General features: G+C 44.8%; 1 protein-coding gene across 2 annotated transcripts in view; it reads left to right on the forward strand.

Annotated features, from left to right (window-relative positions):
* The window catches only part of TRIOBP (TRIO and F-actin binding protein), a 60,501-nt gene that overhangs the window by 20,636 nt on the left and 19,726 nt on the right, over positions 1-20,139 (forward strand). The window contains exon 1 of one of the 2 annotated variants that reach the window (XM_066634273.1): positions 6,511-6,676. The exons of the other annotated variant lie outside the window; for it this stretch is intronic. Coding sequence (XP_066490370.1) covers positions 6,671-6,676 — 6 coding nt within the window. The 5' untranslated portion in view covers positions 6,511-6,670. Of the gene's footprint in view, positions 1-6,510; positions 6,677-20,139 lie in introns of those variants that run through there. 2 annotated transcript variants of the gene reach the window in all.

Consider the following 20,139-nt stretch of genomic DNA (forward strand, 5'->3'; position numbering starts at 1 on the left):
GGCAAAGGAAAGGTGGGATATAAATTTATTTAAATTGCTTCATATACTGCATGTACAGATGCATTCAGCGCAGGAGTTATGTAATGTGTGACGTAGCCTTCAGCCATATGATCCCTTTCTGAATGCTTCTTCATTACTGATCCTCTTCTATATACCTGCCTTGAATGCTACACCCCACTGGTTCTTCACTATCTCCTGAGATATTCTATCAGAATAAAAATGTATTCAATAGTATCTTGAAATGTATTTGACCCTGCCTAATTCCATGTATTTGTCTCTTGCAAATCTATCCTTCTTATCCCTGCTTGCTTGCCCCTCCCACTCCGATAACAGAAGTTGAATGGCTTTGCTGATGAATTTGGGATATTTGGGGGCAGAATTCCCAGGTCCCTCTGCTAGTGGCTCTCGATCATTGCTGGGGAAGAGTGAGTGTGTGTGTGTGGGGGGGGGGGAGTTCTAGGCAGGTTACAAATACACAAGAAGAAAAACTGACCCTTTTTTTCCCAAATGGAGCAATGTAACCAAAGCTTCAGATGGGGGTGGAGAAGATAACTTGCTACAGCAGATGTACTGCTGAGCAAGTCAAGTAACTGCCTCTGCCTCCCATCTGTGAGGTGCCTTAAATGAACGTGATAGCTTACCTGTATTGATTTCTCTACGTATGGCAGTTGTCGTTAGTGTTCTCCTGAATTATCTAATTAGACACCACTGAAAGGAGATTGGCTGCATGCTCAACAGAGATCGCAAACCATTTTTATTTTAGTGGGTCTGAAGAGTATACTCCAAATACATTTCTTCCAAAATGTAGCTCTCAATTGTGGGGGGGTGAAATTAAGCAAGCTGCTTTTAATTCAGAATGGTCCCTTCTCCTTTTATAAAGTGTCTGCAACAGGTGACATGGTTAAAAACTGGTTTAGATAACATCTGGAATCTGTAGGCAAAACTTGAATAGCATTATTTAAACTATGTACACTGTAACATAGTTATAAAAGTGGGGCTAGCTTTCTACAGAAAATATATAAATGAAGAACAGTACACCTCATTTATGATCTCCCACTGTGGATATATTTACTCATTGTACCTGTAGTGTATATATTTTGTATTGCTTTCACTATCATGGAGGGTTTCCCCTAAAGATTCTTGGGGATTGTAGTTTGGTGCTGAGAACTGGAGACCAGAGGTCACACATGTAGCCTGGACTTTTGGTAAAAACTGAAAGCTATGATTGGCTGTGATTCTTTGATATAGAACACTACTGCTCTATTGCATAGCATATCTGAGTTGAAAACTAGTATACTATTGACATTTTAGACCAGAAGTGTCAAGAGTCAGAGTATGTTAAACCTGCATCCCATTTGAGATCACCAGCGCCCTTTAAAGAACTACAGTTCCCTGGAAACCCAGATCTGTACTAAACTAGTCTCGGATCTTGATACGCAGGCATATAATGTAGCAGTCTTGCTGAAGCTAAGCAGGTCTAGGTCTGGTCTAGGTCTGGATGGGAGATAACCTGGGAATCCCATGTGTATTGCTTTGAGAAGAAAGTACATTTATTTAAGTATGGTTGTGTGTGTGTACAGCAGCAACAGAATATGGATGGGTCTGAAGTTCTAATTTCTCCTTCCTGCCCTCATTGAACCACTGCCCTGCAACATCCAGCATAGTGGCCTATGAGAGCATCTCCTGGAATAAGGAAGAGGCAATCCTGCATGCCTCATTGGCCAGAAGAAAAGGGTGGGGAGAGAGACCCCTCAGACATGGATAATATTTATGCTGTTCACATAGTTGCTTGGAAGATGTGAAACCCACTCCAAAGCCTGTTGACATTGATCACAATGCATCTCTTCTGGTTCCCCCCCTCCCATGTAATGAATAATTCTGTTTTCTATGTATGAAGCCTTATTCTGGATTTAGAATAAGTCCTCCTGAACAGAGGCAGGAATATGTTTGCAGGGTTGAATGCAGATGAACTTGAGCTGAAAATGAAGGGAAAATATCAAGAATTTGCAAACCTTATGATTTTTCCCATCATGTCCTAGTTTTGCTGTTAGAGTCCCAAATGGTGACCACATCCCAATGGTAGTACAGTAGTGAGAGGACAAGAGAAAGAGACAGTGTGTGTCTTGCAGGTAATGAAAGAAGGGAATGCACAGGCATCAGAGCAAAGGAAAGAGGAGTCCTCAAAAGGGCTCTAGAAGCTACTTATTAAAGCCAAACACATTTTGAGTTCTAGTACTCTTCTTCAGGGGGGCAATGTGCAGCACAAACCTAAGTAGTCTTACTCAGAAGTAAAGCTGTCTGAATTCAATGGGACTTTTTCCAAGTAAGTATACATAGGATTACAACTTTAGTCAACCTCCTCTAGAAACAGTTTCATATGCTATCTAAGTTCCTTTATCAAACAGCATGTAAGATTACATTAGCTTTCTCTTGTGACGGTTGCCCCTGAAGAAGAGTGATGGGCTTAATTGTTTACGACCTTTTGAAACTTCCTCTTTCCTCTGGGTCACACTAACATAGAGGTTCCATATACTACTCCTGGATATTTTTTGTTGGCTTTTATTACTATTGTTAGATATGTTGGGATTTTTCATGTTTTCCTTGGCTGTGCTATAAGAATTAAATTTGATTTTATACCATTAAACTTATAATAAACCCTTGAAACAAACCGTTGGAGAAAGTAAGGTAGAAATGTGTAAATTAATATAGATGGCAACCATCGTGGCAACACAAGAGTGAAAAATGGTTGTGTGGAAGCCAGCAAATGGTATGTGAGTGCTTTGGTCAGAGAAAGGCTTTCTCATGTCCACTACATGTACAGGTCATGCCTCGCTATCCACTGGGATTCTGTTCCAGAACCCTTGGTGGATTAAAAAAAAAGTGGATACTAAATTAGTGGAGAAATAGCTTTAAAGACCCATTTCAGGTTTCTTGCTCCTCCATTGTCACCTCAGAATGCATTAGTATTGACACTATACTGCATTCAACCGCTAGATGGGGTGAATAATGGAATGAGATTATTCCATTATTCACCCCGTCTAATGACTGAATTCTTTAACCCCAAGGAGCTTGGAACCAATGCAGTTAACAATGTGAAGGTAGGAAATGGGATTTTGACTTTTTTTTTCCTGTTACAAGGCATTTAAAGGTGGGCATTGGTATCAGTGGTGAGTCAAATCAGTGGATGCCAAGTCAATGGATAATGAGGCAGGACCTATGCTGCAAATGTTCTGTAGCTATATCGCAAATATTGCACACTACTGAAGCATGGGTGTGAGAACAAAGGCCTCTGGGATAGAGGCTCACTTTTCTTCCCCTCCTTTGTGCATGGTGGGTGGGTGACTTGGTTTTCTCTTTAGCAAGCCTGAACTGCAATCCTATTCACACTTGAATGGAAATCGGACTCATTGAATATTCAACGTATTTCTGAATACACAAATAGAATTGTGCTGTTAACTTGTTGGAAAGATGAGGCAGCTTCATGTGCTGATTTTTCAGTGCCCTGGGGCTCCAGGGAAACAGCTTCAGCAAGGGTGGGCCTATTTACCTGAAGGAGGAAATTTTGGCCCTGGGATCACATAAATGTTAATTTAATAAATTGGGCCATTAATGTACTGGAGCCAGGTACTCCTTTGTTCACTGATTCTGTGTGCTATTTATTGCTGACATCTGCAAGCAGAACAGACAGAAATTGTAACACAGGGCAAAAGTGTTGTAATTGCCCTGCAATTACAGCAAGTAAATGGGAGCTTCCTTCAAGCAGCTAAGAGAATGAAATTCAGCCTTTCCAATTAAGCTCACCTGAGAAAAAAAATTCAACTGTATGTGAGGATCCTGCAGCTCACTTGCTACATTCTGGGCTGGGCACTGAGGAAAAGAAATTCCAGCCCCTTCTCCCACAGTTGTCTGAAGAAAAATTACTGCCCATGCCATGGACTCCTTTTCTACTCTTGGTGCATTCTCAAGAGATGGGGAAAGCCCAGGAGCATCTTTTTCATCCTAACTGGTACTGAGAGTGCTAGCAAAACTGCTCTAGCCACAGTGCTGCTTGGTAGTATAAATGCAACCAAAAAGTCGAATACAAAGGAAACCCTCTGAAGACAATGGATGTAGTTGCATTCTCGGAAGCAAAGCAGGTCAGTTTGATACCTTGGATGGAAGACTCCTGCTTGGGACCTCTCAGGTAAGCCCCTCTGAGCTGGAAGAATACAAATGGGGGAAAAATCAACATGGGTTAGTAGCATTTCACCCTTCTGAACATGCATAAGCTTTAGAGTGTCTTTGTGGTCCTGGTGTGTCAAACTGTTCCATGATCATATGTGAATAAGTACCCTGGGAGTAGATGCAACTCTTGGTGCTAGAAGCCAGCGGCATATTCTGTGGTCTTCCAAAAAAAGTGCTTCTCTTCAGTTGTGATTTCAAGGATATTATGGGGCTCTGTTAAATGCATCTGTACTCTGAGCAGGTCTGCAAAGAATTTAACCTTGATTGTGCTGGTGTGAAAACATCCTGAGTCAAAAATTTAACTGTAACAACAATCCTGCTCCCCCCAGCTTTTGTTTACTATTCTTCTGTATTACTGTTTTTTATTACTATTCTTGATCATCTTGCAGTATATAAATTATAGAATTTTTATCTCTTTCCTAGGGAGTGGCAAAGGAAAGATGTTTCCTTTTATGAAACCTATGCTGGCTTGCTTCTTTCTGAATTAAACACAAAACCTGAACCTGTCTGTGTTTGCTCAGAAGTTCCATTAATTTCAGTGGCACTGAAGCAGCAGTCCTGTCCATGCTTTCCTGGGAGTAAGCCTCAAACACAGTGAGGCTTCTTGGAGTGTCTCTGCTGCAGGTGTGTGGGGCATTAATTGTTGGGTCTGCTTTCCCTTCCATAAATTGCGACCAGATGCCTCTACTCCCCCACCCCCAAACAAAAGTGCAGGAGCAAGACTGATACATGAGAGATGCGGAGGGGCAAGAGGCCAGCAGAGCTCCTATAGATGTAGTATGTGCGACAAAGAGGCTTGAGGCTCCTTAAAGACCACCATGTTGATTGCAGAAAAAGCTTCTGTGGGTTTAATCACCACCATAGTTACCTGTCACATTACAGGGTGAGTTAACTTGACAAAACTTGGAGGATTTTACTATTGCCAGTGCCTGCTGCTGTTGTGAATTGTTGCTGTGTTTATCTTGCACGTCTATCAGTTCTTTCCAAAGAATTGGCAGACTATATACATTGTGCATTTCACAGTTCACCTGATGTTTGTTTTTTTCTCTTGCGTGCACACCCACACACTGTACCTGCTGAATGAGGCAAACACTTCATGCCCAAGAGGAAGTGGGCCAGAAGTCTACTAACATTTCTTGCATTACAGTTTATGATGCCGCAAGCGTCTTGTCCTCTGTGTTTGCTGCAACAGGCCAAGGCAGCTTCCCCTCAGGAAGTGCCCTAAGAAATAAGAAGGTACTTGTGGCATCTCTGCGCCCACCACCTCCAGTGCACTAGAAGCTGCTAGCTACTAGAAGCTGTGAAAGGCTCATTCCTGGCCTCCACTGTTGTGGTCCCCTGCACTATTGTGGGGGAGGATGGTGGCAGCAGGGGGCATGCTCGGTCTTATGGTGTTTTGGGGTGCTGTGACCCCTCTTGGCTTAGGACAGACAGAAGAAAATATTTCTTTACCCAGTGTGTAATTAGTTTGTGGGGCTCTTTGCCGCAAGAAATAGTGATGGCATCTTGCCTGGATGCCTTTAAGAGGGGATTGGACAAATTTCTGGAGAAGTTCATTACTGGTTACAAGTCACAGTAGGTATGTGCAAGCTCTTGGTTTTAGAGGCAGGCTGCCTCTGATTGCCAGATGCAGGGGAGGGCACCAGGATCCAGGTTGTGTCTGTTGTCTTGTGTGATCCCTGGGGCATTTGGTGGGCCACTGTGAGATACAGGAAGCTGGACTAGATGGGCCTTTGGCCTGATCCAGCAGGGTTCTTCTTATGTCCTGGCCTAATAGGTGCTCAACCACTTTTGAATTCATGGTTGGCATCCATATGGCGGTTCAAGGGCAACATCTAGTAGGCATGTCTACTTGGAAGGAAATCCTATTGTGTCCAGTGGTGCTTACTCCAGGAAAGTGTGGCTAGGAGTGCAGCCTGCTTCTCATCCTCTTCAGAGTTCTGCTCTTTTGGAGGCCTTGGTGGGTGGCATCAACAACGGCTTGCCTCAACTTGCCTCCAGTGGGCAGCAGCACTTCCCAGCACTGTCCACTTCCCTGGACAGTGCCCGGTAGTCTGGTGAGTGCTCTCTTGGAGGAAGGACCAGGGATTCCTGGGCACCTCTCCCCGCCAGCCCCTCTCATCTATCCTGAGCTTTCATGCCCAGCCTTCCCCCCCTTCTTTTCCCCCTGCATTGGGCAGCCAGCTCCACCCCCTCTCCTCCTCCGGCTTCCTTATTGGCTGTTGCAACTTGAGAACTAAGAAAGTTTGTTACAAGTCGGTGGATCGCCATTGATTGGAGAGGAGCCTCCCAGGAAGCCTGGAAGAAAGGAGAGGGGGAAAAGCTTCTGCTGGGCAGCCCCAGGAGGCTGAAGGGGAGGCGGAGGAGGGGATGGATCCCGCTTGCTCTTAACTCACCCCTTTGAAAAACTTTGACGCTGGGACTGGGAGTTGCTGCGGGATCCAGCATGACGGTGAGTGGAGCGCGGGCGCCCTTCTGCTGGGGGACTGGCAGTGCAATCCTGCCCACACTTCCCCCGGAGTAAGCCCCATTGACTAGAATGGGACTTACTTCTGAGTAGACGTGCCTAGGCTTGGGCTCTGAGGCTACAATCCTGTCCCCTTTCCTGGAAGTAAGCACCATTGGAACTTATCTCTGAGTAACGCCTAGGCTTGGGCTCTGAGGCTTTAATCCTATGCCCACTTTCCTGGGTGTAAGCCCCATTGACTATAATGGGACTGACTTCTGAGTAGGCATAGCTAGACTTGGGCTCTGGTGCGTCAGCCTTGTTGGGCGTCGAAGTTTCTGTTTGAGGTTGGGGGGGCATGTACAGGTAGGACTTGCGGCTACAAGGATTGTAGGATGGGCTGCGGATGCCCTCCGATCTCCTTCCTTTTGGAGGAAGCAGGTGAATGTGCGGGGTGCCCCCATCTAGCCCTTTTTTTCCTCCACCAGCCCGACTTTTTCCATCCCCCCGTTGCTCCCAGATGAGTCAGAGTCCAATCGTAGGCAGGTCTACTCAGAAGTAAGTTCCATTATGAACAGTGAGGCTTACTCCCAGGTAACCAAGCATAGGATTGCAGCCTCTGAACCTGATTTTCCTCCCTAGTCTTGACCCTTCAGTCCTTACGGGGTGGCAGGGTAAGGTTCACATGTTCGTGCGTGGGCGTGGACCATCCTGGCTGTATCTTGCCTGGTTGTCTTCTATTGCATCTATGAGTGCCCCTTTTTTAGTCAACACAGGGTTCTTCATCACTTAATGAAACTTTTCCAAATTAACTTGCAACCAAGAAGCACCGTGGGGTTTTGCAGTTGGTTTTGGGGCGCGATGGGGGGATCAGGGTGACCAGCTGTCCTCTTTTTCTTTTTTTTCCAGGACATGTCCTGTTCTTTAGCTTTGTGTCCTGGAAGAAAACTTCTCCTTTTCTCTGAGAAGGCCCATAGCCTTCTTGTAATTAATAAATTATATATAATTTAAAATTTAACAATATATAGTGTTTAACCACATGAAATCAAAATACGAGAGTTTTTAGCTGTTAATTTCATCGTGTCCTACATTTTTCTTGGATGTCCTACATTTTGGGGTGCCTTGTCCTCTTTTGTGTTTATGACATCTGGTCACCCTGGGGGAAATGTTTCCCTGTCTGGGATGGGGGAGCAATTGCTGGTTCACTTTGCTGTGTCCTGTGTCCTGCCCTAGCCCTCGGAGGTGCTTCAGAAGCGAACTTTGCACAGCTGTGCATCCCTTCCTCCAACCCCAGCCTCCGGGGAGTGGGTGTGCTCCTTCTCGATTTGGAGATGAACATCAGGCAATTTGGGGAGAAAAAACAAACTCTCGGAGGCTCATCTCGCTTGTTGAAAGATGCCAGAAAAATGCCAAACGGCTTCTTCTTAGAAGCAGCCAAAGGATTAGACAGAGACGTGGCCTCTGGGGTTGTCTCACCTCTTAGCCTTCCTGTTTGTCAGCCATGCTGTTGCTGCTGCCTGGAGCAGTGCTTCTCTTTCCACAGAAGTCTTCAAAGCTCAGCCCCACCCCCATTTCTGTGGGTCACTGTAGACAAGAACAGTCTCTAATGCCCCACATGCTGTTGGCTGTGCAGCTCTGCTGACATCATGCGCCAGGAAAGGACTCACCAGTTTTGAGTGGCAATGGTCTGAAAGCGAGTGTGGTCAGATAAGAGGTGTGTGTGTAGTTTGGGGGTGCTGATGCTGGAAGACAACGTGTGTGTGTGTGTGTGTGTGTGTGTGTGTGTGTGTGTGTGTGTGTGTGTGTGTGTGTGTGTGTGTAAATCTTGAGTTTCTGGGGCATTCCTGGGACACACCAGCATGTGACCTATATGGATATATGAAGCTGCCTTATTCAGAAGTTCCCAAACTGTGGGTTTGTGGGGTCATGACCCAATTTTTGGTGGGCTGTGAAACTGACAGGATGGATCATTAGGCTATGTGCATCAAAACAACCTGTTACTTGGGAGCATTTGTTACCCAATCAACATTATAGCCTCAGAGGCTTGAGTGGCTGGTAAAGTGAAACTTTATTTAGATGGGTTCCAATACTCAAAAGTTTAGGAATCACAGAATTGGTCTGTCCAACTCAGCATTATCGACACTGATTGGCAGCAGCCCTCCAGGAACTCAAACTCAGGGCTCTACTTGGAGATGTTGCAAATTGAACCTGGGATCTTCCCACATGCAAGGCATGTGGTGTACCAATGTAGCTTATTGGTGCCAATGTCAGGTTGCTGGGGTTCTGCAACCTGATTCTGAGTCCCAGTGGTACCCTCCACCAGTCCCTTCATGGTATAGTGGGTGCTGCCACTGCCATCAAAACAGACATTCAGGGATTGGCTTGGTTGGATGTGCTCTAAGCCACTGCCCTCCTTGGACAACTCTGATACGCCCCAGTCCATGAACCGCGTAGTAGCCTAGCCCAGCAGTTCTTAAACTTCCTACCTATGTGACCCATGTTGTCTGCCGTGCCGCAAGGCATTCTGGTGTATGATGTGGCTATTGAAGTGGGTTGTGGACTGGCACGATCCAGAAGCAGCTTCTGGATCATGCCCCTTAATGCCCTGCAGCTTCTTGGTCACAGTGGGCCCGCAACTCACCAAAAATCGGGTTGGAACCCACAGTTTGAGATGCTAGCCTAGACTATCAGGTGTGTGACACTGTGTGTTTGCAGCCCCAGGTTAACAGCAGAAACAGGTTTCTCCGGCCCCAGTGGTCTGCATTCATGGCTTGTTCACTGGCCATAAAATGAGAAGACCTGGTCTAAAAGAAGAGGTGAAAATGAATGGAGATCTTCTCCTCTTAACTGGAGAAAGAAACATGCATGTATATATTTTTGCCTAAACAGTGTTGAAGGAAGAGCTTGTCTGGCTGGGCCATGAGTGTTGTCTTGTGAGACGGGGGGGGGGGGGGGGAAGGCTGACGGCAGGACTTGTTATGGCTGGCTGCAGGAGGAATGAAGGTAGCAAGTGAGGCACATCCATATTAGGGGAAAGCCTTGGCCCCAAGCTCTGTTGTGAGCCGCTTCCCACAGCCTCGCAACATCCTGCAGCCCTTCCTATCCTTCCTGGAGTCACCACTCCTTTTCCTCTTCTCCACCTCCCTGCCCCATAAACCAGGTTAATTACTGAAAGAGGAGGGGAGAGGAAGAAGCTGACATGTGAACTTGTTTTCCCCTCTTTAGGCCCAAGAGTGGAATTGGATTGAATCCCCCCTTTGCAGGGCAGTGGCATGGGTCCTAACCAAGCCTGCCCACCGCTTCTGTGTTTGTTTTGCATTCTCCCTGCCTTTGTTAGGGGATGGATGTCTTTGGTTGCTAGCCAAAGCTTGCCTGGGAGTGCAGGAAGGGGACTGTTTAATCTGAAGGAGTGTTCGCTTCCATCTCATCAGGAACGCAAGGCTGGAATGGGCCCCACATTTTTTACCCTTGCCAGCACGGGTCGTGGTCCTAGCTCAGTATCTGTGGGTGCCTCTACTCAGGATGCTTCATAATGATTAGTTGCCCTATTTAGCATCATTCTGATTGCTCTTCAATGCAAAGAAAGTTACCTAAAAGGCAGGTCTGTTCTCTTTTTTTTGCTTCCCCCTGCATAGCGTGGACATTGTAGTTCCATAGCTGTGTTTCTGTCAGCAAAGTCATTTGGTTTTCCTGTAGGGGTTGATCCAGGAGGTCAATGCCATATACTGTGTCATGTCCCCCCCCAAATAATGTCTACAGTCGTTTAGCAAGTAGTAGCCTATTGCACATATAACTCAGGTGGAACCAGTCGATGTAGCTTCAACCCATGTCAGGTGGTGAATAGCAAAGGATGAGACTTGCCTAATTCTGCCATGAACTTGCTAAGCAGAGGCGAGATTCAAATCGGGGAGGTTCTGGTTTGTGGCTCAGTTTCTTAGGCACTACATAACACCAACATGGCCTAGGGGGATTGGGATTTTTTTTTCCTTCAAAATTGCATGAAAGAGTCTACAAAAGGGGGTAGAACTGCAGTGGGGGTGAAGTATTAAAGCTCACCTATCTCCCCACCCCCAATTTCATGGTCTCCTATGGCATACAGTTTTGAAAAAGGAGACCAACATTCTGGGCCACATTCTGCATTATGTCTCTTTTGGCCCCAAATGCTGTAATGACCTGTTAGCCTTCTCAGGGGGACATAGAGAAGTGATGTGCCACCACTGTGTTACATCAAGGCTCTTATGTATTGTGTACAGGACATTAAGGCTCTTGTGTGCTATATGCGAGTACAATTTATGTACATTACGCACAGACTGAGATCTGTGCAGGTATACTTATTCACATGTGTTCATTGCATTTATGGCAGCACTTGCAATGAATACCCTGTGCTTTTGAGGATTCTTCTTCCTTGGCTTGCTCTTAAAAACACGAAAGCTTTTCATATGGACACTGGTGCAAATACTGGTACAATTGTCAGGTGTGAGTAGTCCAAAATGTACCCCTCTCAAGTGTGGGAGTTGGAAGAAGTGGATGGAGAGGAGACAGGGATGGTGCTTGGGACAACATACCAACCAGCTGCTTGATGGTTGTCTGTTTTCTACTGTGTTCTTCTGTCAGCATTGAGGCATGTTCCTTGCGGCTTCCCCAGACCCAAGTCTGAGTCAAGTGTGTGAAAAGGCAACTGAACTCTCACAACTCAACATTCCACCTTTTACGTGCTGCTTTGCTTGCTTTACGCTGGGGTTTTTGAGATGATTTTGGACCCAGGTTTTAACTGTACAGGGGTGGATGGGTGTGTGTGTGTGAGGGTGCTTCATTTTTTATTTTTCCTAGTAATCAAGCTGCTTTGAACTAGGTGTGTTCCAGCTTTCTGGGTGGCTTTGAACTACCTTAACTCTCTCTGGGATACATGTCATTTTCTCCTCCCCACCACCTGGGAGAAATTTACAAATGTTCCATTTTCAAATTTCATTAGAAATCCTATTTTCTTGGACTGTTTATATAAAGTGTTCGTTTCTCCAGGTCATCTGGAAGTACTCTGCAGATTATTCCCCAAGGAAGGATTCTTTGCAGGGGCAGCTGGTGTGCGCGCTTCACTCTCAAATAAGTCCAGAAAAGTTACTCGTTTACTCTCACATATATATGTCTGCTAGTCATTTGTGACACAATAATGACTTGATTTTGTTTGAGTGGGGTGGAATGGGGGAGAGAGATCAACACTCTCATGTACAAAAGCTTTCCTGTTTGGTCACCTGAGGATGACTTTTACTCAAGGCAAGTGACTGTTCACCATTTCTCATGTGATTGTGTGTGTTTTGTTCAAAATATTATGTTGCTGGTGTTGCAATCTCTGAGCTATCCAGGCAAATAGGCACCTTTTTAACATGATCGATTTCTTTTAATTAACAGCGGGAGAGCAACTGTCTTTCACCCCAGCATGATGTCTTTTCCAGTGGCTAATGCATATGTCTCTTCTCACAATCTAAAAAGATGCAGCCTTCTTGGAACAGGGAACCAATTATTTAGGCCAGTGTTTCTCAAACTGTTAGTCGGGACTCACTCACTCAGGGTCTGGACCTTTCTGGTGGATCCTGCAGAACCTTCAGTGAAAACATGGGTCATGGAAAGATCAGATAACTAATTCCCCCAAGCCCTGAGGCTATTCAGAAATCAGATCAACTGCCCTACAAACAGCTAAGCTGCAGTTTACAAGGAGCTGAGCTTGTGTGAATATAGGGAGATAAATGTTCAAGCATGAGGTAAGGTAGCAAACAATTCCTTATCTTGAGGCGGCCTCCTGGACTGCCCCCCCCCATCTCAGAAGGTAGTGCATGCTCCTTTGACTTGCCCCTTTGGCTGCGCTGGAAAGTTGAATAGGGTTGGACCTCAAGCCTTTTTTTTTTTTTTTAAAAGTTAAGGAAGACTTTCTCTCATTCCCCCTGCCCCTCAGACTTTTCTTCTGGTTGCTATGCCTGTGGGACCTTATCAGTCCACCCCCTGCAGCATGTCTGAAACATGGGTAAGGGCCCATTTTTGAGCCCACTCTGTGGCAGCAAAGAAGGCTAGCCACCATTGTGTCTGCAGAGGGTCCAACTCTGCAAGGCTTGCTTCATTTTGGCCCACAGGGAAGGGTGGAGAGCACTTTAGTGGCCTGCTGTGACCAGTTTGTTCAGCACTTTACTGATAAAATTGCTTGCATCTGTCATGACTTATTAGACCAGTCTTGAGGTACCTTCAAGCACCCATTTGTACTGTGATTATGGATTCATTTTCAGCTTGTTCTGACCAAGGTTGTAGACCAAATTCTCTGCAGTGTGAGGTCATATGTGTGTGTGATTGGCCCTTATAAAAGCTGGGAGTGCAGGACTGGCTGTGTGGACTGAGAAAATGATACACTCAGAGGGTGTGGTTGCATCCTGCTTAAATTTGATTGTTGTCTGCTCTCTGTTGAAGAAGCACTCTGTGAACCTTGCTGTACTGGCTAATTCCTGGCCAGCCTTTAACTTGCCACTGTTTGGGCAAAGTGCTTGAAGGTATCAAGATGATCCAGCTTCAGTGATGTTTGATACCACGAAAGATGGTGCACTCCATTCTCCCTGTCCTGTGCATGGCAGAATCCTGACTTGTTAAATCCCAGCTCCATGTGTGAGCTGAGCTTGGTATCTACTGTTTGCAAACCAGGATATGAAACCAAGATTAGACTGGTTTTATATTTTGGTTGTCACAGTTTACCTCTGGGAATGGCTCGGGATGATATTTCCCCAGGTCTACTGGAGTGGGACAGTGGTGGCCCTCTATGAGAGCCAATGGGGAAAGTAGTGCCAGATTATCCAGGTAACTGGGTACTGTTTCTAATTGACACTGGCTTCTCTGGGGAAACTGACTTCTCTTATAGCAGCCTCTTCTAAAGTAGGGAGCAGGTTAGTCTGTTCCCAAGAGATTGAGACAAGCTCACTCAACAGGTGAGGATGAGATGGACCCAAGTAGAAGAAAGTAGGTCTGAACCCTTCTCCCTGCTTGTTTAAAGCTGTTGGGGAAATGGCAACCTACCATATTTAGTCAGTGGACGATCTTATACTAACCACTGTTTCCAGCTGATCTCATAGTTGTTTTGAGGATAAAATTAGGAGGAGGGGAGAACTGTGTTTTCTGGGGCTCCTTGCAGGAGGAAAGGAGAGGAGGAAGGGGACTCAGCGCTATTTTGGCTTGTGTTGGTGATCCAATGAACTATGATGCCTTGAATCTGATTTCCTAAGGTGCTAGCTACTCTTGACTAAGACAAGCTGGTTCTTTCACTGTGCCTGAGTCACAGAGTGCCCTGACCTATTATATGCTCACAGTGCAAGACCAGGAAAAAGGTTGATGTTGCAGAATTGGAGCTTTGGAAGAGAGGGTTCAGTGCCAACTTCAGGATTGGGCTGCAAGTTTTGACTGGGGGCAGTCATGTGCACTACATAGGACTGCCTTTGGCAGTGGTTCAGAAACTTCCCCCTGTGACAGCTAGGGTGGTAGCTGGTGTAAGGAGCTGTAAGCACATTGCATGGGCGTTGTGTCGATTGCATTGGCTACCAGGTTGTTCCCAGGCTCAGTTCAGGGTGCTGGTCATTCCTCTTTAAAGTCCTGTTTGGCCTAAGAAGTCCACTGATGTCCATAAGTACATCCCTGAATATAGTCTCTCAAGAACCTGCAATCTGATCCGCCGTCGACTTAGGTTTGGTTATTGTCTTTCTGTGGTGGTGCTGCCTTTGCAGAACGCACTTATGGAGGTGGTCTGACTGTCCCCTGCACTCAAATGTTTTTAAATGAGTCACAAAAACCTACCCTTTCTGTCTGGCCCTTAATTTGATTGTAAGTATTGGTTTTCTCTACTGCTCCAATATTATACTGTGATTTATGCTGTTTCCTTTATCTTGTTGTTTGTTCAGTGGAGCCTGGTTTTGTTTTGCTTCATTGTAAACCGCTTTGTGTAGATCTTAGGAAAGTGGTACAAAAATTCTGAATAAATAAAATGATTGCAGCTTTCTACTTTTCAGTTTCTGGGGTGTCAGAGATGTGCAGTTCAGGGTGCTTGGAGCCTGCTGCAAATATGAAAAGGCTGTTGTAAATCATAGTGTAGTTAGAAGCAATTATTTTCTGCAAAAGAACGTGAAGCATGTGTGGGTTTTTTCTTTCTTGGCACGACTACACAGGGACCATGAATGCCTCTTTCCTGCAGTACCTTTTAAGGGTAAAAGGCCTCTTCCCACTTCATTACCTGTTCTCAGTTTTACTATCAATGGCAATCTTGTCTTCATATAGACCCATCCAGCTAATGGTCCTTAGTACTATATCTAGCATTGGAATAACAGAATGTTGGCCTTGCAGTGAACATGAGTATTAAAAAATAGCAGTCTCATGAACTAGGCAATTTTTTCCCAGCATGGCAAAAGTCTTGCCCAAGACTACACAAACAGTTCATGGCTGTATCCTTGGTCCTGTATCAAGCTAATCTCTTCCCTGGAACACTTTGCCATATGTCTCCAAACACACGGAGACAATTTGTGAGCTTACCTTAACTGTTGTCTGCTTAAAACAGTAATTGGCTAGTTTGCCACACTTTGGAGTTTGAGTTCTGTGTGGAAAACCAGGAAATGCTTTTTCAAGATGTGCCTTTTTCAATCATTTCACCATGGAATGGCATGTTTTAATGGTAGAGGTGTGATTTTTTTTAATAAATGATAACCAAACAAAAGCATATGACACCACCTTCTGCACTTTCATTGTTGAAAAGAAAAACAACCCCTGAAATCTGTGGGGGGAAAGAAAAAATGTTTCTGGACACCTCTACCTAATGGTGCTGCCACAAATTATACAAAACTGGCATTCCACTGGGTGCTTTAAAGTACTTGTCACTAAATTCTTGCAGCTAAATTCTTGTCACTAAATTCGCACAAGGGAGTTGTGGCAGGCACAAATCTACTTCCCCAGACAACTCAGTATCTTCTATGGCTGGGCATGGGTTTAAAAGTGCAGGCTTCCATAGTCAAATCCAGCACTCTATCTTTTGCACCCCAACGTTGTATCCAGAACACTGTGGCCTATCCAACTATTTTTCTCTGCCCCCCGATAGTTCAATATTTTTCCCCACCAGCTCTGCCACTGGTAGGTAATGCTCTGCAAGCAGATAGGCCTTGAAGTAACAGTGTAGCCCAATGGCTTCGCTCTTCTTCCTAGCATGTAAGATTTGTCCTTCCATCAGGAGATTTTTAGCTAGTTATAAGCCTGCTGCCTCTACAAGTGTCTTATGAACATTCTGTCTCCTCCTTTTCCCATTTGTGCCATCCTAAGCAATTCCTTTCCCCCCTTGGTGTTTACATTCCTTGCATGCTTGTTCGCTATTATCATGTCCCCCATAGGCCTGATTTTGCTGGGCTAAGCATATTTGTTTCTCTCTTAATCTCTTCTTGCAATGCAAACCCCTTCAGCCCTTGGATCTGTGGTGTTGCCTTTTGCTTCTTCACCTAACTACATGGGGTCCTAAAGGTGAAAAACCACACTTTTGAGTGTAGTGAAGGCAGAATCTTGTTATGCATCCCTGTGTATTTCAGAAGTCACTGACTGAAATAGTGGGGCGTCTGCTGCCAATTCTGAATTCATGATGGGAAAGCACAGAGCTACCTGGCCCTACTGCTTTGCCTTTGTGTGCCTGAAAGAGGGGTTCAAAGTAGCAAAGAACTGGTGTAAACACAACCGTGTCCCAGTGCCTGATCACCTCCCTTTGGGTCAAATGGAAGCTTTGCTAATATAGCACCTGTCGGCAGGAAGTGATGAGTTTTGTACAAGACAAGTTGCTATGTATCCGAGGCTATGCATTCAAGAAAACCATAATGCATCATTAGAATGAGCTCGTGTATATATAGGTTATTTAGTTGGGAGGTGGATATTGTAACAGGCAGTTTAAAATGTGTTGTTTTATGCCATTAAAGGTAAGTAAATAAAAGATCACCTTTCAAAGGAGAATTCCTTTCTCTGGACAGGCAACATCACAACAGTTTTGTCTGCAATTATTATTTTGGACTGCAATTATTATTATTATTTCTTTAATGTAAGGGCAGTAAATTATGCTACAGTGAACTTGTTCATCTTTCAGGTGCTACAAAACTCCTGGTCTTTACTGCAGTAGACAAATGTGGCTGCCCCTCTGGAAATTGTCTAGTCCAGGCTAAATAAGGAAGCATCTTTTAAAGTAGTTTCCTCTTAAAGTGGTGGAGGGAGAGCAGCTATCCACCTTCACCACAGCAGGGTGTCTTTCCATAGCTGGTGCTGGTATCTCTTCTGCATCTTTGTTAGATTGTGAGTCTTTTGGGGATAAGGAATGATTTATAGACTGCTTTCTTCTGTAAATCACAGATTGTGATCACGCTGCTGCCAGGCAGGGAGGATTTTTTTCACTTACCTGGAGGTCGCCAGTTAAGGGGGTCTCCAGGGGTTCTAGGGAGACTGCAACCTTTCTGCACCGCTCCCTGAGACTTTAAAATGTAGGGGAAAGGGGGGGAACCACTTCCTGTTTTGAGACCCAAAGTGGGGTTCCCCCATTTTTCCCCACTTTTGAAGCCTTTGGGAGGGCTGCAGAGGGGCATTGCAGACCCCTGGAGAGCCATAGTGTGACTCCCCCCAGGTAAGGGAAAAACCCCTTCCCTGCCCAGTAGCAGCATGATTGTAGGGACTGCATTGCTGCTGATTTCTGCTGCCATTCTCTAGTTCCCCCGGTGGGTCGCATCCTACCAGTTTGGGAACCACTGAACTAGAGAGATGCAAAACCCAGAATGAAATGGCATTTAAACACTGCCATAGAATAAAACAATCCATTTTTGGCATCGAATACAGATAGTCCCCTCCTGTAGGGGTGGAGGGGGGGCAATTCCTGGGGGATATATTTTTGTAGGTACCTCAACCAACAGCTCTGAATATTTTCCTACTCAGTTCTGTACAGCATAGTATGAAAGGTCATCAACCAGAACCTGGTCCCCCGGAGCTTGCAGTTCTTCCTTATTTAGAGTTGCTTGCAAATGTGATCTAATTTTATGCTTGCTCTTTTTACCGCAAGGAAAAATGCCTGACACACACCGTACCTTATTAGGTGGATTTAGTCCATCTCCTCTCTTTGATGTTTATTGTTGTTACTCCTTCCATGGTATCTTGCTTAGAATCTATGTGATGGCCTAGTTTGTTTGGACTGAGAATGTCATGGAAACAGTATAACATTTGACTGCAAAATGCCAATATATTACACATGCTGCATTCCTTTGACCCATTCTGAAATTTGGATGTAACTCGCTAGGGAGTTATCTGTTATATTCACTATTTGTTGTTCATGTTTTTCTAACCCTCTAAATCAGTGTTTCTCAAACTGTGGGTCCGTATCCACTAGGTGGGTCGTGAGTCAATTTCAGGTGTGTCCCCATTCATTTCATTATTTTATTTTTAATACATTAGTCTTGATGCTACCATGGTATGTGACTGCATTTGGGGAAATGTGACAGATCTGTACTTTTAGTAGGCTACTATGTTTATACTTTTTACTCCTGGGTAAGTGTGGGTAGGATTACAGCCTAGGATTGTTAAAAATTTCCCTGCTTGATGATGTCGCTTCTGGTCCCGATAGTTTTTCATTCTAAAAAGTGGGTCCCAGTGCTAAAAGTGTGAGAACCACTGCTCTAAATACTTGGGGATTTTCTTATAAACTCTTGATGATTTTTGCTAAGGAGCAGCAACGTGGACGTTGGTGGTTAATCAGGAATGTGATGGGGGCTTCTTGGGAGTGGATAAGTGTGTGCTGTTCCGGGTTTGGCCTGTGAAGCCAAGGCGCTTCTGATGGGTCAAAGATGTTTGACAGAACGCATGTGGGATGGATAGATTACAACTGAGGCCCTATTTTGAGTTGCTCTCGAGAACTAAAGCTGCAGTCTCAGGAAGTCCAGTTTGAAGTCATTAGTTGTGTTCCAGGACTGGTGATCATTGGGGTGCTGCCAGCTGTGTATGTGTGTTTGTAGAGTTTAAAATCACTCCCAAGAAAACCACGGGGTAAAATTGATGTTCAAATGCATGGTTAATCTCAGTCTTAGTGTACCTCCTTGTAGCTCTCTTTCTCTTTGACTTGGATGGTTGGCATGTGATAACTTACTGCCTGCTGTCCTGATTCCTACTTGCCTTTTTAAAATGATCTTTTTTTTTAAATAATGGGGAATGGATTTTGAAATTTAACACGTTCTGACAGTGCTCTTTGGGGTTCAGTCAATTGAGGCCCTTGCATTCACTTCTTCCCCCCTGCTCCTAGGGTGCTTGGACAATTGTTTGGTGTTCATGCTCCAGCAAATGTTTAGACTGTGTTCATATTTCTCACACCAGCTGTCAGGATGTGTTCCTTGGCTTCCTGTTACCTTCAATTCATGCCCTGCTGGCTGAGTGAAATGTGGCCTTTGGTTTTACTCAGAGCTGCTCAGCATTCTGTTGTTTGCAATGCAGTATCTCCATTGAAGACAGAGGCACATCCGTGCTTGTGTGTATTCAGAGCACAATTATTCATTTCAAGTTCAAATGCTGACTGGACTCCTGCATCTGTAGAGTTTGGGTACATGATCAGTCAGAAAAGACTTTGTCCAGAAAGCATTTACCTTTTTATTATTAAAACAACAAAGCTACTCTAATCATCAGCAGCCTTCATACTTAGACTGATTCAAAACATATATCATTGTTCATGCCTGCATAGCATTTTTCTCAATGGCTGTTTGCTGATGTCTCCCTTGTGTTTCTTTATAGACTGTGAGCCCTTTAGGCAGGGGAACCCGATTCCTCTTGCTATGTAAACCACTTCCTAGAACTTTTTTTATTGTGAAGTGGTGGGTCAGTATTACCTAACTTGTAATGGGCCAGTTTGCATAATACTTGCCTGTCAGGCCTAATCCTTGCAATTAGTTTGGGAAGACACCCCTACCTACTTCCCAGTATACCAGGAGAAGTGGCCTAATGGAGAGAGAGAGAAGTGGAATTGTCCACGTAGTAGTATTTTTAAATTGTGTATTGAGGAGCAGTTCAGGAGACCTCTCTCCCTGCAATGTGCTTAGGTGACTTCTGCCTACCATGCCAGGAGAGGACAGAATATGTACATTCCTGACCTAATATTATGGAGTTGGGCCAGTTAGGCAAGTGTTTTCCAAACCATCTCAACAACATTGTTGATCTCAACATTTTGATCTCAGCATTAATGAACTTAATTAAATTTTAAAAGCAAAAAAAAAAAAAAATTACCTAGACTTAAGTCCTGGCTTCTCCCAGGATCTTTACAAAGATAACAAACAGATTGCAGGGGGAGGGTTCCTGCAGTTAGCAATATAGGGTCACAGGCAGTTGTAGGTGGCCACATTTGCTACAGATTGCTGCTTGTGTCTTTTTGCCATTAATTGTCAACCTTTGTGTTGTAAAAGACAGCATGG

Source organism: Tiliqua scincoides, chromosome 7, assembly GCF_035046505.1.
Source record: "Tiliqua scincoides isolate rTilSci1 chromosome 7, rTilSci1.hap2, whole genome shotgun sequence".
In the NCBI taxonomy this organism is placed as follows: domain Eukaryota; kingdom Metazoa; phylum Chordata; class Lepidosauria; order Squamata; family Scincidae; genus Tiliqua; species Tiliqua scincoides.